Source organism: Somniosus microcephalus, chromosome 5 (assembly GCF_052327205.1).
Source record: "Somniosus microcephalus isolate GS21.2 chromosome 5, FLI_Smic_1.0, whole genome shotgun sequence".
Classification (NCBI taxonomy): domain Eukaryota; kingdom Metazoa; phylum Chordata; class Chondrichthyes; order Squaliformes; family Somniosidae; genus Somniosus; species Somniosus microcephalus.
Genome location: NC_140991.1, coordinates 272,159,750 through 272,177,293, shown reverse-complemented (window position 1 = coordinate 272,177,293; position 17,544 = coordinate 272,159,750). Strand labels below are relative to the sequence as shown.

The window sequence follows — 17,544 nt, the reverse complement described above, 5'->3', positions numbered from 1 at the left end:
GGAATTGTCAACTTGTTCTAAGTATAGGAGTATTTTAAGAGGTAGAATCAAATTCTGATTGTGTTACTTGACCACAATAATAGGGTTACATAAAGTTTTGGCAAGATCCCCATTTGAAGTACTGTGCCCAGTTTTGGTCCACCACCTCAGGAACGGCACTGGGGCTCTGAAGCTGACGTAGAGAAAGGCAACAAGAATGATCCACAGCCTGAGATCATTGAGCTATGAAGATAAATTTGATGCTTTGGCTTTCTACTTGCTGAAAAGACGGACATGAGGGGACTTGATCCAGATATTTATAAAGGAAGAAACAAAATGCGAGCAGATGAGGGGATAGGGCTTGGCAGAACTAGGGGTCAACCACATAAACTGAGGAAGTAGAGTGAGGTTGGATGTCTGGAGGTTTTACCTTTCCCAACAGGATGATCAACCTGTGGAACAGAATTCTGGAGGAGGCTTGAGAGACTGACTTTTCACAGTTTTCCAAGAGGGCATTAGGTAGATTCCAGAAAAACATAGTGATCACAGCATATGGAAGACAAGAGTCCATTATTCTTCAAAATAATGAATGGCCTTGGAGCCTCCTGGGGTTTACCTAGTTGGTCATGAAGGGTCAGAGAGGAATTTTTGACAGAGAGCTCCTAAATTAGTTGTAGGTGTCTTGTGTCCTCCTCTCCCAGAAGGTGGGTGATGGGAGGGTTATTACATGGGAATGAGATTAGTTGAAGGGTAGATCAGTGTACATGGCTCTTTTAGCTTATTCTCTTCCCTGACATAAACAAATCCAAGCACTCGCCTTCTGTAAACTGTAGAGCTCACCTCTGCCAGTGCCAATGCAGATAAGGGAGTATCTTCAGCTGGTTTCACTACCACTGTGCAACCTACCGCCAAGGCTGCCCCAGCCTTCCGTGTGAGCATGGCACTGGGAAAATTCCACTGAAAAGAAAATACAATTTGGTATAGTTTCAGAGTAAATAACAGAAGTTAAATATTACATTTTCTTAGAGCAGTACCTTATATAATTGGAAACACAAACGAGTGTATTATGGCAACATAGTATAATAGTTACGAAATTTGTCCCATTTCCTGAATGGAATCTCTCAGACTAAGTTGAGGGGTGTTATATTGTAACATCTAGGTGTCAGCTGTGGTTCAGTTGTAGCACTCTTGCCTGAGCCAGAAAGTTGTGGGTTAAAGTCCCACTCCAGAGATTTGAGCACAAAATCCAGTCTGACACTTAATTCAGTACCGAGGGAGTGCTGCACTGTCAGAGGTGCCGTTTTTTTGGATGAGACATTAAACTGAGGTCCTGCCTGCACTCTCAGGTGGATGTAAAAGATCCATGGCACTATTTCGAAGAGGAAATGGGGATTCTCCTCGGTGTCCTGGCCAATATTTATCCCTCAACCAATTATCTGGCCATTAATCTAGTTGCCATTTGTGGGACCTTGCTGTACGCAAATTGTCTGCTGTGTTTCCTACATTACAACAGTAACTACACTTCAAATGTACTTCACTGGCTGTAAAGTGCCATGGGATATCATGAGGTTGTGAAAGGTGCTATATAAATGCAAGTTCTATCTTTCATATTATCATAATATGATAGAATTCTTCATTAAGATGGAGAATGAAGTAGTTGACTCAGAGACTAGGGTCCTGAATTTAAATAAAGGAAACTATGATGGTCTGAGGCGCGAGTTGGGTAGGATTGATTGGGGAATGTCACTCAAACGGTTGACGGTGGATAGGCAATGGCAAACATTCAAAGATTGCATGGATGAACTACAGAAATTGTTCATCCCAGTATGGCATAAAAATAAAACAAAAAAGGTGACTCAACCATGGCTAACAAGGGAAATTAGGGATAGCATAAGATCCAAGGAGAGTACATATAAATTGGCCAGAAAAAGCAGTAAACCTGAGGATTGGGAGCAGTTTAGGATTCAACAAAGGAGGACAAAGGGATTAATTAAGAAGGGGAAAATAGAATATGAGAGTAAGCTTGCAGGGAACATAAAAACTGACTGTAAAAGCTTTTATAGATATGTGAAGAGAAAAAGATTGGTGAAGTCAAACGTAGGTCCCTTGCAGTCAGAATCAGGGGAATTTATAATGGGGAACAAAGAAATGGCAGACCAATTAAATACATATTTTGGTTCTGTCTTCACAGAGGACACAAATAACCTCCCAGAGATGTCGGGGAACATAGGGTCTGATGAAAGGGAGGAACTGAAAGAAATCAGTATTTGTAAGGAAATGGTGTTAAGGAAATTGATGGGACTGAAGGCCGATAAATCCCCAGGGCCTGATAATCTGCATCCTAGGGTACTTAAGGAAGTGGTCCTAGAAATAGTAGATGCATTGCTGATCATCTTCCAACATTCGATGGAATCTGGAACAGTACCCATGGATTGGAGAGTAGCTAATGTTACCCCACTATTCAAAAATGGTGGTAGGGAGAAAATGGGGAATTACAGACCGGTAAGCCTGACATCGGTAGTGGGTAAAATGCTAGAGTCCATTATAAAGGATGTAATAGCTGAGCACTTGAAAAACAGTGACAGGATCGGACAAAGTCAACATGGATTTACAAAAGGTAAATCGTGCTCGACTAATCTACTGGAATTTTTTGAGGATGTAACTGGTAAAATAGATAAGGGAGAACCAGTGGATGTGGTATATTTGGACTTTCAGAAGGCTTTCGATAAGGTCCCGCATAAGAGGTTAGCGTGTAAAGTTAAGGCACATGGGATTGGGGGCAAGGTATTGACTTGGATAGAAAACTGGTTGGCAGACAGAAAGCAAAGAGTTGGAATAAACGGGTCTTTTTCCGAGTGGCAGGCAGTGACTAGTGGGGTACCGTAGGGATCGGTCCTTGGACCCCAGCTATTCACAATATATGTTAATGATGATCTAGACGAGGGAACTAGATGCAATATCTCCAAATTTGCAGACGACACAAAGCTAGGTGGGCGTATGTGCTGTAAGGAGGATGCCGAGAAACTCCAGGATGATTTGGACAGGTTGGGTGATTGGGCAGAAGCACGGCAGATGCAATATAACGTGGATAAATGTGAGGTTATCCACTTTGGTGGCAAAAACAGGAAGGCAGATTATTATCTGAATGGCAATAGATTGGGCGAAGGGGAAGTGCAACGAGACCTGGGTGTCCATGTGCACCAGTCGCTGAAGGTAAGCATGCAGGTGCAGCAGGCGGTTAAGGCGGCAAATGGTATGTTGGCCTTCGTAGCGAGAGGCTTTGAGTACAGGAACAAGGATGTCTTGCTGCAGTTGTACAGGGCCTTGGTGTGACCACATCTTGAGTATTGTGTGCAGTTTTGGTTGCCTTATCTGAGGAAGGATGTTCTTGCCATGGAAGGAGTTCAGCGAAGATTCACCAGGCTGATACCTGGGATGGCAGGAATGACGTATGAGGAGAGATTGGGTCGATTGGGCTTGTATTCGCTGGAGTTTAGAAGAATGAGAGGGGATCTCATTGAAACTTATAAAATTCTGACAGGACTGGACAGACTAGATGCAGGAAGGATGTTCCCGATGGTCGGGGAGTCCAGAACCAGGGGTCACAGTCTAAGGATAAGGGGCATGCCATTTAGAACAGAGATGAGGAGGAATTTCTTCACCCAGAGAGTGGTGAACCTGTGGAATTCTCTACCACAGAAGGCAGTAGAGGCCAATTGATTAAATATATTCAAGAAGGAGTTGGATATATTTCTTAATGCTAAAGGAATCAAGCGGTATGGGGAGAAAGCAGGGACCGGGTACTGAATTTGGATGATCAGCCATGATCACATTGAATGGCGGAGCAGGCTCAAGGGGCTGAAGGGCCTACTCCTGCTCCTATCTTCTATGTTTCTATGTATGTTTCTTTAACACGTGTTTTTGTAAGCAGTGCATTAATCTGCACAAAAGAGCTATGGAAAGAAACAAAATCTCAAATGCAAGCACTGAAAATAACTGGATGCTCTGGTAGCTCCAAGGATGAACGTTGGACTTTCATATGACTGTTTCCAATGCCAACCTCGGCCGTTATTTAAACCAGGTTTATGCTTAATTGTGAAGTATCCTCAATCCTTTCGGAATTGACAGCAATCAGCATAAAAGCATATGACCTGTGTCATCACGCCATATGTCCAAGAGGACAAGAATGAAGTAGGACAGCAGTAACCAAGATAAACAGGACTTTTTACGGTAACATTTTTTGAACATTAGCTTTTAATTGCTTCTCAACTAGAAGCTGCTGTGAACATCAGGAAACCCCGAGTGGGAGTCCAACAGTCGACAAGTAGAACCTATGACCCCAGTTACAATCTAGAAATTGAAGTGAAAGTTTCAGACAAATTAAGCAGTTCTGGCATTGGACTCCCACAGTGGTGACCATGGTTAGAACCAAAGCTTGATGGATAGTCAAACTTTCCCTAATAAGCAACTTTCACATTTTCAGTTGGACTACGAGACGTGTCTCTCCGTAGTTCAACATCGATCACCCTCAAATTACACACTGTGGACTTTCAAATAAAATGACTACTACATTGGACCCAACAATAGCAAATCAGCAAACGCACACATTTCACTGATCAAGCAGCAAGTTTCAGTCTCAGATCTGTTCAATAAACTCAAAAAAGGAAGAACTTGCATTTATATAGCACCTTTCGTGGCCTTAGGATATCTCAAAGCACTTCACAACTAACTAATTTTGATGTGGTTGTTACTGTTTTGTAGGCAAATGTGGCAGCCAATTTACACATAGTCCCACAAACAGCAAATAAGATAAATGATCAGATAATCTGCTTTGGTAGTGCGGGTTAAAAGATGAATGCTGGCCAGGACACCATGCTCTTAGAATCATAGAAACTTGCAGCACAGGAGGCCATTCAGCCCATCATGCTCTTTGAAAGAGCAGTTATGTCAAGACTGAGTAGACTCGGCCTATATTCTCTAGAGTTTAGAAGAATGAGAGGTGATCTCATTGAAACATACAAAATTCTTACAGGGCTTGACAGGGTAGATGCAGGGAGGATGCTTCCCCTGGCTGGGGAGTCTAGAACCAGTGGTCACAGTCTCAGAATAAGGGGTTGGCTATTTAGGACTGAGATGAGGAGAAACTTCTTCAGTCAGACGGTGGTGAATCTTTGGAATTCTCTACCTCAGAGGGCTGTGGAGGCTCATTTGTTGAGTATATTCAAGACAGAGATCGATAGATTTTTGGATATTAAGGGAATCGAGGGATATGGAGATAGTGCAGGAAAGTGGAGTTGAGGTAGAAGATCAGCCATGATCTTATTGAATGGCGGAGCAGGCTTGAGGGGCCAAATGGCCTATTCCTGCTCCTATTTCTTATGTTCTTATGTGCTTAGTCCCAAACCTCTGTTTGTTGTCTGTAACCTTGTAAGTTCCTCAGTCTCAAGTACCTGTCCAACTCCCTTTTAAAATTATTTATGGGATCAGCTTCCACCATCTTTTCAGCTGGTGCATTCCAGATCCTGACAACTCTCTCAGTGAAAACAATTCTCCTCATCTCCCCTCTAGATCTTTTGCCAATGATTTAAATCCATGACCTCTGGATATTGACCCACCCTCCAGAGGGAATAGTTTTTCTCTATCTACTCTATCAAAACCTCTCATCATCTTGAAAACCTCTATTAGGTCACCTCTTAACCTTCTCTGTTCCAAGGAGAACAGTCCTAACTTAACTGAAGTCCCTTAACTGAAGAATCAATTTGCTGTGCCTCCTTTAAGGATTTGTGTATATGGACACCAAGGTCTTTCTGCTCATATGCACTTTTCAAAATCATGCCATTTATAGTACAGGAAACTCTTTTTTATCCGGCACCGACGAGACCGGCGTGGTGCCGGTTTATCAAAAAGTCCAGATTACAGAGTTATAGTTAAAAGGTACAAGAGCTCCGTACACAGCAACAAATCCAGGCTTCCCTGTTGCTTAGCAACAGCTGCAGGAACCCCGGCCACAGACCAAGCGTCCCTGTTGCAACAAGTGCAGAAACCCCCGATTACACAGCCAAGAATCAAGAAACGGCCACTAATATGAAGAAAAACTTAACTGAACCTACTCCTGAATTTTGCCGGTTAACCGAGATTTCCGGTTGTTTGGGTGCCGGTAAATCGAGAGTTTCCTGTATACTGTCTTTCCATATTAGTCCTCCCAAAGTGCATCACTTCACACTTTTCCACATTGAACTCCACCTGCCATGCCTCTGCCCATTTCACCATCCTGTCTATGGTATCCTGAAGTCTATAACTATCCTCTTCACTATCTACTATGTTGCCAAGTTTTGTATCATCTGCAAACTTTATAATGCTGCTCCCTACACCCGAGTCTAGGTCATTTATAAAATTTGAAAAGAGTAATGGACCCAAAACTGACCCTTGGGGAATACCACTGCAAACCACCTCCCAGTCTGAAAAACATCCATCCACCACCACCCTTTGCTTCCTGACAATGAGCAATTCTGTATCCATACTGCCACTTTCCCCTGAATTCTATGGGCTTCCATCTTCTTAACAAGCCTCCTGTGTGGCACTTTGTTGAAAGCCTTCTGAGAGTCCATATATACATCTACTACACTACCTTGCTCAACCTTCTCTGTTGCCTCATCAAAGAATTTAATCAAGTTTCCCTTTAACAAATCCATGCTGGCTCTCCTTTACTAACCCAGGCCGAAAGTTTATTTTGGCCCCGATAATGGTTTCCAATAACTTCCCCACCATCGATGTTAGGCTGACTGGCCTGCCGCTTCCTGGTTTATCCCTCTCCCATTTCTTCAATTGTGGTATAACATTAGCAACCCTCCAGCACTACTCCTGTATCGAATGAAGATTGAAAGATTGTGACCAATGCCTCGGCTCTTTCTACCTTTGCTTCTTTCAGCAACCTAGAATGCATTCCACCCGGACCCGGTTACTTACCAACTTTCAGTAATGCTAATCTTTTTAGTAAGTCTTCTCTATCTATTACTATCCTGTCCATAAGTTCCCTCTCCTCTTTTAGTGTAACCATCACATTATCCGCTTCCTTTGTGAAGACAGATGCAGTACTCATTTAATACTTTAGCCATGTCCTCTGCCTCTACATGGAGGTTTCCCTTTGAGTCCTTAATAGGCCCAACATTTTCCCTAGCTAACCTCTTACACTTTAAATGTTTATAAAATGTATTAGGGTTCAATTTAATGTTGTTTGTTCTTCATTGAAACACCTATCTGAACAAGTGGTAGAGGCGCTGTTTAATGTCTCGTCCAGAAGACGTCACCCATGATATTGCAGCACTCCTTCAATACTGTGTTAGCCCAGATTATGCGCTCAGGTCTTTGAGTGGGGCTTGAACCCACAACCTTTTCATTCAGTGGTGATATCACTACCAGTGAGTCAAGCCACCACTAGTAGAATCAAATATGAATTTGGGCTAAATCTCTCAGTATCTGGGGCTAAATTTATGTATGTCGGACCACTGGCTGTGGTCACTGGAGCAGTCATCAAGAGTAAACCATTTTAACTCTAGACAGCAGCACACATCAGAATTATAATCTACCAGGTATTAAAACCTTTAGATAAGTGCCCCATTACTAGTACGGTTTTAATTCAATTCAGCTGCAACATATACTGCAAATTGCTCATTCTAAATGTGTACTTTGATCCAAACATATGATAACTATGTTCTACATCAACCTAGGCATCAATGACATAACATTGCAGATAGGCTGATGCGCAGTACTCACAGGAGTTATAATAGATGCTACTCCTATTGGCTGCTTCAGGATTAGGATCCTACGGTTTGGGGAAGAAGTAGGAACAATGTCTCCGTACACTCGACGACCTTCTTCTGAAAACCATTCCAAGAACGACGCAGCATAGAGTATTTCACCAAAGGCTTCCTGGAGCGGTTTTCCCTGAAGAGGATCATTTACCAAGAGTTATTATTATTACTGAGAAGATGCAAAAACAACTGTAAAAGTATTCACATTTATGCTGCAGAACATTTGGAGGCTACACAGTGTGGTGCTTAGATTGAAAATTCAGCTAAAATGCACCATTATAAGCTGGTTCAGGGATCAGATATGAACACAAAATCAATTGAAGTTAAAACTATACAACCCTAAATCTGTATCTACTTTATTAAGAATGATGCATCAATACTCCAGATATTGTACTTTGTACCAGATGCAAAACAACATATGGTACAGTCACACGCATCAAGCTATTTAGTCACAGAATTATATACATGAATAAAGTTTTTGACATTTTTCCTCTAGCTTTTCTTCAAATAATGTGGAAAAAGAGAGGCTGTGTGTGTGCGCGAGATAAATTAGTGTACTAATTATACACCTGGTATAGTTTTTATTCTATGTTCTATAAATTTCAGAACGCATATTAAGCCGAGAAACAGAATCTCTTTCCTCATCCTAATTTTAGCTCATTCTTAAACAAAATCACATGTTCAATGCAAAGTGATTTGGGCTTCGCACCAATGATAAATTGGGAGTATAAATCCAGATTCAGGTTCAATCCTGAGAGATAAAACAGGATTGACTCCTGGGAGGGGTTAATCTCACACCGTTTCCATTTGACACCACATGGAGTACAAGTCCACTGGGCCCCCTGTGCATTTTCAAAATCCACCTAACCTCAATTTACCTGCCTCCCAAGCAAGACTGGTACAGTTCAAGCCAGGCTGCTGCCAGGTAACGTAAATGCGGTTCTTCTGGTCGCTGCAGTGTCAGTACTCTTGTAGTCCCTTTTATATTTTTGCCAATGAAATGTTTGCGCTGCTGGTTCCTGAAGGACGAGTTTCACTCACCTGGCAGTAACCCCAATGTAAACCTCCCAGATTTACCAATTCCAGTCGCAGAGTCGCAGTGAAAAGTGGTGACCTGATTTAGAAAATCCAACAAGTTTACATCGGGGTTGCAGCCAGGTGAGTGAGACCTGTGAACTGGAGGCACAAACACCTCACTGATACTAACATAAAAGGGCTATAAAGTTACTCTGTACTTCTGACCTGCAAACTGAACCTGACCAGTACACTCACATCTGCACAGTTCCCTAATCAAATAAAAATTAAACTGAAACTCAGCAACTACTAAACATGTGTTTACTTAATAACAATTTGGCTTTAAAAAGAGAACCCAAGTGTGACCTGGCCTAAACTTCAAGGATGCTGAGCAATTACACCTTGTAGCTTTAAAGTAACACACATCAAACTATTTAGTCACAGAATTATATAGTACATGTATAAAGTTTTTGACATTTTCCCTCTAGCTTTTCTTCAAATAATTAAAAAAGAGGCTGTGTGTGTGCGCGAGAGAGAAATTAGCAAACTAATTATATACCTGGTATAGTTTTTATTGTATTTCTATAAATTTCAGAAAGCATATTAAGCTGAGTAAGAGTCTCTTTCCTCATCCTAATTTTAGCTCATTCTTAAACAAAAATCACATTCAATTTTAAAGCAAGCACAAAGCTTTGAATGATCTCACCTGACTCGTTGACAGAAAATGTAAATATTCCAATTGCTGACACCTGTGAGACAAGAGTGAGACACACAGCTAGATAGAGGCAGACAGAATGTCTTTCCTCATTCCAATGTTTTAAAAAAGTAAACAAGTTGAATTTTGAAAGGAAACAAAGCCTCTTTGAGGGGGCAGGGTTGGACAGTAAGTTAGGAGGGGGGCAGAGAGAGGAGGAGAGAAATAGATTGAGAGCAAGAGGGCCTCTGGTCTCTTGTCATCTGCCCTTGGGGGAAGTCAGTGGGACTGAGAGGGAAATAGTTATGTGTGAGGTTAATGACAGCATAACAAAATAGGCTAGAAGATACAACGATTGAGTAGGAACTTCAAAGGGAATGACATAAGGCTAGTGATGGGAGTGAAGAAATAGTAGAAAGAGGAAGAGGTAATGCAAGTGGCATAGGGATGGAAAGGGAGCCACCGAGGACTACAAATTACTATGTGCAATAACACAGGAGATCAACTAATGTGTAAGAACATCATTTGTCTAGCAGGCACACATACATCCACCTCTACACACCACACTTTGTTACCGATGACAAAACAATATTTAAAGAGCTGAGTTCTTCTGATACAGAACCAGGAATTTACAAGCTGGTAATTGTCTTTAGTTTACAAGCAAGTGCAATACCTGCATATGTCTGTTTTAACCTACTCCCCCCTCTTAGATTTATTTTAAAATGCTAAATAATAGTAGTTGGAAAAATTAAGTCTAACTCACTATACAAAGTAATTCAAAGTGTCTGATTATCAAAGACTTTAAATCACAGCGGAACATTTATATTGTTTAGTAAACCAAACATAGAAATGTTGTTCACTATTATTTTTGAAATTGGTCACATTTTTATATTATTGGTTTGAATACACATAGTGCTACTGAATAAAAGAACCACATTTAACTTTTAATTTATATAACGCTTTATCTGTAATGTTACACTGCATACGCACTGAAGACACAGCAGGTCCAGTGTTGGCCCACACAGACAATCAATCTTTTGTTTATCAAGGAGTTAAAGCACAGCACAGATTGCATCAGGTCAGTGAACACAAAAGTGAAAGCACCAGCATGATTTCAGAAAACCCTGATCAATAGTTTCTTCTGACAAAAGATTTTTTAAGAACTCAGATTTACTACTGGCTTAAAATTTCACTGCTGTGGATATCGTACCCAACTCACGAGTCGCTTAGTCACTTTTGAATTGTGGAATTATTCAGAACTACAGGCCCTCTCTCTCTCTTAATCATACCCTTATTCAGATTTCACTTACTGCTTTGAGGAGAAGATTATTCTATGTATTTGCTTTAATCTTTTTCAAGCTAGTTTTTACTGTTGGTAAAATAGATAATATATGCTATTCTTCCAGGTTAATTTACTTTGATATAACTTTTATTTAAGGAATCAAGCAGCTCTGAGCAGCATATCAAAGTGCAATCTCTTTTTGGTTAGTTGCTGGTGTTTTACTTACTTACATTTTCTGCAGTAATTAGCCTTGCGAGCTCGTCTTTGTTTTTTATCATTAAGTCATACCATTTTCTTAATAAATTGCTTCGCTCCTGAAAATAGAAATATCAAAAATAGTAAACTGAAAGATGTACAGAGTTGAACACAGGACAAATAAAACCGCGTCATGTGATAAGTGGTTACCAACTTTGGCTCCAAAATTCCCTCGCTAACATTTTTGGGGCTAATCACATTGACCATCGAAGCTATGACCAGAGTTCACCTGGGTCTGGAGCAGCCCCTGGATCTGACACACCACTAGATCTGGATAAAAGCATTTCAGCATATTCTCCAACTCATCATCTTTATTTGGACCCATTTTTACATGCGTATTCCTCTTTTTCCCTTTAATATGTTCTTTTGCCTCTCCGTTATCTACAAGTGGTTTGTTGTTCACATTTAAGCCCATAGCTAGTTTAAATGAATCCCAATTACTGGTTTTCATGTTCTGGCTCAAAAGTGGAGCTCCCCATCAGGGTCATGTATCCCGAAAACATTAAATCTATCCCAAAAACCGTCCCAGTTATCAACAAGATTACTTCCCTCCTCTGAGTCCATTATCCTTATCTTCTCAATAGCAAAATACTGCAGATGCTGGAAATCTGAAATAACAACAGAAAATGCTGGAAACACTCAGCAGGTCAGTTCTGACGAAGGGTCCCGACTCGAAATGTTGACTCTGTTTCTCTCTCCTCGATGCTGCCGGAACTGCTGAGTGTTTCCAGCATTTTCTGTTATCCTTATTTTCTTCAGCCCTCCCAGTTACAACACTTCAGATGAAAGAAGTTTAAATGAATGAAGTTTAGATGAAAGAAGAACTGAATTAATAAATGAAAGATACATTTTGTTTTGGTTATATGGATTAGACTATCCTCCAATGTAGATAACAAATAAATTGTTAACCCATATTTTGTATGCAGGCCCTCTCAGTAAGGCTAGTTCAATATGGTTGTTTGAAGTGCATATGTAACAGGGCAAAATTTATGTCAGAGAACGTCACTACTGCAAAGGCTCAATTCAAAAAATCGACAGAATAATGTACAACTGAGAGCTGATCCATTGGCTCTTCACTAAATTTAACCGGGATATGGATGTCAGTGAGCTGGACCAACTTGCCTAACCAAAGCATCAAGTGGAAACTGTAGTAAAGCTCATTAAATTAAGTACAGGTCTCAAACTGTGAGCAGCAAAATATCGCCGCATTATGATAATTCCCAGAACTGATCAACTTGTGCAACAGTGCAGTAAATTTGTCAAATATATTCTGATGCGTTGATAACATTTTTCATTGCACTGCACTGCAGAACAGGATGAGACTGTTTTCCAGGCCTAAATCAAGAGCCTAATGCACCTTTTCTATCCTTTTCCATGAATTTAAAAAAAAACCACCAAAGCATATTCAATGTATTCTGCACAACTGTCTAAAGATCAGTGGGTATCTTGAAATGACATAATATACATATCTAATAGGTCACTGGCAAGAAAGAAAAACACTGGATCTCACTCTTCGTCGAACCAAAAACCATGCGCACAATATTTAATATGTATAAGACAATCCTGATCACAGTACACTTAACATTATATGGCGTGCTCAGAGAATATTGGAAAATATGTTAGAAGCCTGACAAGAGAGGATTCGCTACTGGATCTAGTAATGAGGAATGAACCAGAGCAGATAAGAGAAGTAAAAGTCGGGGAACATCTAAGCAATAGTGACCACAATATAATACGCTTTAAGATAATAATTGAGAAGGACATAAGTATGACGAAGACCAGGGTAACAGATTGGAGAAAAGCTGATTTTAAGGGGCTGAGAATAGAACTTGGGAAAATAAAATGGACAACGATATCGGCAAACAATGATCAACATCAAGAAAACCAAAGAAATCATTGTGGACTTCAGGAAGTCTAAAGGCGGAAGTCACACCCCCATCCACATCCATGGGGCTGTGGTGGAAAGGGTGGACAGCTTTAAGTTCCTTGGAGTCCACATCACGGAAGACCTCTCCTGGTCCCTCAATACCTCCTCTCTGGTAAAGAAGGCCCAGCAGCGCCTATATTTCCTAAGGAGGCTGAAGGGATGTAACCTGTCACCCCTGATCCTCTCTAACTTTTACCGCTGCACAATAGAGAGCATCCTGACGAACTGTATCACAGTATGGTATGGCAGCTGTAGCTACTATGACCGGAAAGCCCTGCAGCGGGTAGTCAAAACTGCCCAACGCATTACCGGCACCCGGCTACCGACCATAGAACACATATACCAGAAACGCTGTTTACGGAGGTCACGGACCATCATCAAAGACCCTACCCACCCCAGCCACAGTCTGTTCGCCCTCCTGCCATCTGGGAGACGCTACAGATGCATTCGCACCCGAACGACCAGATTTAGGAACAGCTTCTTTCCCAGGGCTGTCATCCTACTGAACTCCACAAATAAACTCTAAAGCCTGCACATCTGCCAATGCACTTTATTATGTTTATGTTAATGTATTACAAGTCAAATGAATGTTGAATGTTTAAATGTCTTAATCTAAATGTACACTCTCGGGAGCCGCAAGCCTACATTTCGTTGTACTGCACTTGTGCACTAACAATGACAACAAAGTTGATTATTATTATTATATTATGTAGAACAGCAATGGGAAACACTTAAAACGGTGTTCAACAGAGTCCAGGAAAAATATATTCCACTAAAAAACAAGAACAAGCTAAACACTAATGAGACTCCATGGATGAATAAAGACATTAGGGAAAAATGGAGTGTCAGGAAAGAGGCATACACTAGGTACATGGACAGCAGGGGAGAGCATGACAAGGGAAAATATGAAGAGATTAGGAGAGAAGTCAAAAGAACAATTAGGAAGGCAAAGAAGAACAATGAAAGTAAATTATCAAGGAACATAAAATAAAATAGTAAAATATTCTACAGTGTAGGATTTGCAAAAATCCAGGAAAATACAGTCTACATTGTAAAACCCCTGAAATGGCCACATTTTATGAACACAAGATGGAGTTGGCAGATCACATGACTCATTTCAGAAGGACATACCACTGCAGTATCTTAAAGAAACCTGAGTCGCCACCGATTAGAAGATTCCAGAACTGACTGCAATTGATATGGTAAAATGGTTATAGTAGTAACGAAGTCAAAACAAAAGTATTTACACCTCAAGGTGTGTTAAATGCTAGCAAAACGCAAACCCATCTCTGAAATCACAGAACACAGACAAAACCTATTATCTGTACCAAACTCAGAGGGGCACAGGACAGATCCCATTAGTTTCATTTACAAGACATTAAAATAAAGTACCCGCTTTTGTCAAAGCAGCCTGCCCATTACTTTAACAAAAGAAAACCCCTGATTTGGCGCCAAGATAAGGGCAAGAAAACAGTACAACTGTTGGGGGAAAAGAAAAAAAAACAGTTTCATACAGGAGCACCAAGGTCAAGGACAGTTTTAAAAACCCTGGTGAGGTTCGAGGAGCACGGAGGGCCTACAAGTTCGAGCAGGAGAGCAGGTTCAGGAGCCGGTCCCATAAAGAAGATTGGAGATCCCGGACGATACAGGAGCACCAAGGTCAAGGACAGTTTTAAAAACCCTGGTGAGCATAGAGGCCCAACTCCACCCAGCTGATCTAGTTGAGGTATACTGTAGAGGCGGGAGGGTTTTTAATATTAAGGGCTTTGTAATTCGGCAGTGTTATTCATCCTTCGTTGTGCCGTGCGCTTTCTCCACCCCCGTTTTATTATATCGCTGATCTAGAATTGATGTATTATGATAGTCAAAGTAACTCTTGTGTGTTAAGTTTTAGTTCCCATTGAGAGGCGTGTTCATGATTTTTGTCTGCATTGTTTCTTCATTCTCTATGTTTTATTCTCCTTAAAAATAAAGATACCTTTGATTTAAAACTTACCTTGTCTCACCTGATCCATTTGTCTTCCGAGTCACAAGTTGGGCCAACACATCAAGGTGGTCTGGCAATAAGCCCAGTGTCTAGAACCGGTGAGGGGGGGAGCGCTTCGGAACCGCTCACGAGCAGTGTAAAATCAAAAACCGATCTCGCACACCACAAGCTCGTTAAAATGACCCCTTACAACAGGCACATAAATAAAAAGTCGGAATGGGGATAGTGCCACTAAGGGACGGTCAGGATAAAATCACAGGCAGCAATAGCGAAAAGGCAGAAAAATTAAATAATTACTTTGCTCCAGTATTTACAGGGAGACAGATCAGGTGGACATGACATCAGAAGATGAGATTAGAAATGATATACCCGCATTTAAAATAAAGAGAAATATTAAATAAACTAATCAAACTCAAAGAGGATAAAACCCCTGGTCCAGACGGATTACATCTGCACATTTTAAAAGAATCTAGGGAAGATATAGCAGAGGCACTATTACACATATTTAATAATTCGTTAGAAAAAGGTGTAGTGCCAGAGGACTGGCGGATATCTAACGTATAATAATACCTATATTTAAGAAGGGCGCTAGAACATGTCCAGGGAACTATAGACCAGTCAGCTTAACATTGTTGGTAGGAAAAATAATGGAATCCCTACTAAAGGAAAAAATAGAAGAACATCTAGAAACCATAACTATAATAATGAATAGTCAGCATGGATTTCAAAAGGGAAAATCTTGCTTGACTAACCTCACTGAATTATTTGAAGAGGTATCAGAGAGTGAACAAGGGTAGTAGATGTAATTTATCTAGATTTCCAAAAGGCCTTCGATAAGGTACTATATAATAGACTAATGAATAAGGTCAAAGAATGCAGAGTCAGGGGACAAGTCGCAGAATGGATAGCTAGTTGGCTTCAAGACAGAAAGCAGAGAGTAGGGGTAAACAGTAGCTATTCACAGTGGCAGAAGGTGGAAAGTGGGGTCCCACAAGGATCAGTGCTGGGACCACTGTTGTTCACAATTTATATTAATGATTTAGACTTTGGAATCATGAACACAATTTCTAAATTTGCAGATGACACCAAATTGGTGGGGGATAGTCAATACTGAGGAGGACTGCAACAAATTACAAGACATTAATAAACTTGCAGAATGGGCGTAAAATTGGCAAATGAATTTCAACATGGATAAATGTGAGGAATTACATTTTGGTAACAAAATAAGGAGGTTACATATTACTTGGAAAATAAGAATCTAAATGTGGTAGAAAAGCAAAGGGATCTCGGAATACAAATACACAAATCACTAAAAGTAGTGACACAGGTTAATAAGGTACTGTAAATAAACTAGGGTTTATTTCTAGAAGAATAGAATTGAAAAGTAGTGAAGTTATGCTAAACTTGTATCGAACCTTAGTTAGACCACACTTGGACTACTGTGCACAATTCTGGTCACCATATTAAAAAAAGGTTAGAGAGGCACTGGGGAGTGTGCAAAAAAGATTTACAAGGATAACACCAGAAATGCAAGATTATACCTATCAGGAAAGGATGAACAGGCTGGGTCTCTTTTCTCTTCAAAAGAGAAGGCTGAGGGGTGACTTAATAGAGATCTTTAAAATGATGCAAGGTTTTGATAGAGTAGACAGAGTGTATTTCCACTTGTGGGGAAAAGCAAAACAAGAGGTCATAATAACAATAACAACTTGTATTTATATAGCGTGTCTTTAACATAGTAAAACGTCCCAAGGCGCTTCACAGGAGTATTATAAGACAAAAAATTTGACACCGAGCTATATAAGGCCAGATGACCAAAAGCTTGGTCAAAGAGGTAGGTTTTAAGGAGCGTCGTAAAGGAGGCGCGAGAGACTGAGAGGTTTAGGCAGGGAATTCCAGAGCTTAGGGCCTAGGCAACAGAAGGCACGGCCACCAATGGTTGAGCGATTATAATCAGGGATGCTCAAGAGGGCAGAATTAGAGGAGCGCAGATATCTCGGGGGTGTTGTGGGGCTGGGGGAGATTACAGAGATAGGGAGGGACGAGGCCATGGAGGGATTTGAAACAAGGATGAGAATTTTGAAATCGAGGCGTTGCTTAACCGGGAGCTAAGGTAGGTCAGTGAGCACAGGGGTGATTGGTGAACGGGACTTGGTGCGAGTTTGGACACAGGCAGCCGAGTTTTGGATGACCTCAAGTTTACGTAGGGTAGAACGTGGGAGGCCAGCTAGGAGTGCGTTGGAATAGTCAAGTCAAGGGCGGAGGCGGGCGATGTTACGAAGGTGGAAATAGGTGGTCTTAGTTATGCTGCGGATATGTGGTCGGAAGCTCATTTCAGGGTCAAATATGACACCAAGGTTATGAACAGAGTGGTTCAACCTCAGACAGGTGTTAGGAAGAGAGATGGAGTCAGTGGCTAGGGAACTCGGTTTGTGGCGGGCACCGAAAACAATGGCTCTGGACTTCCCAATATTTAATTGGATAAAATTTTCGCTCATCCAGAACTGTATGTCGGACAAGCAGTCTGACAATTTAGAGACCGTGGAGGGGTCGAGAGAAATGGTGGTGAGGTAGAGCTGGGTGTCATCAGCGTAC

General features: G+C 41.0%; 1 protein-coding gene across 1 annotated transcript in view; it reads right to left on the bottom strand.

Moving 5' to 3' along the window:
* The window catches only part of aldh5a1 (aldehyde dehydrogenase 5 family, member A1 (succinate-semialdehyde dehydrogenase)), a 31,056-nt gene that overhangs the window by 11,318 nt on the left and 2,194 nt on the right, over positions 1 to 17,544 (bottom strand). The window contains exons 2-4 of the mRNA XM_085988945.1: positions 11,011 to 11,094; positions 7,753 to 7,923; positions 820 to 936 (exon numbers count right to left, since the gene is read on the bottom strand). Of these exons, the coding sequence (XP_085845071.1) occupies positions 820 to 936; positions 7,753 to 7,923; positions 11,011 to 11,094 (372 nt within the window). The remainder of the gene's footprint in view (positions 1 to 819; positions 937 to 7,752; positions 7,924 to 11,010; positions 11,095 to 17,544) is intronic.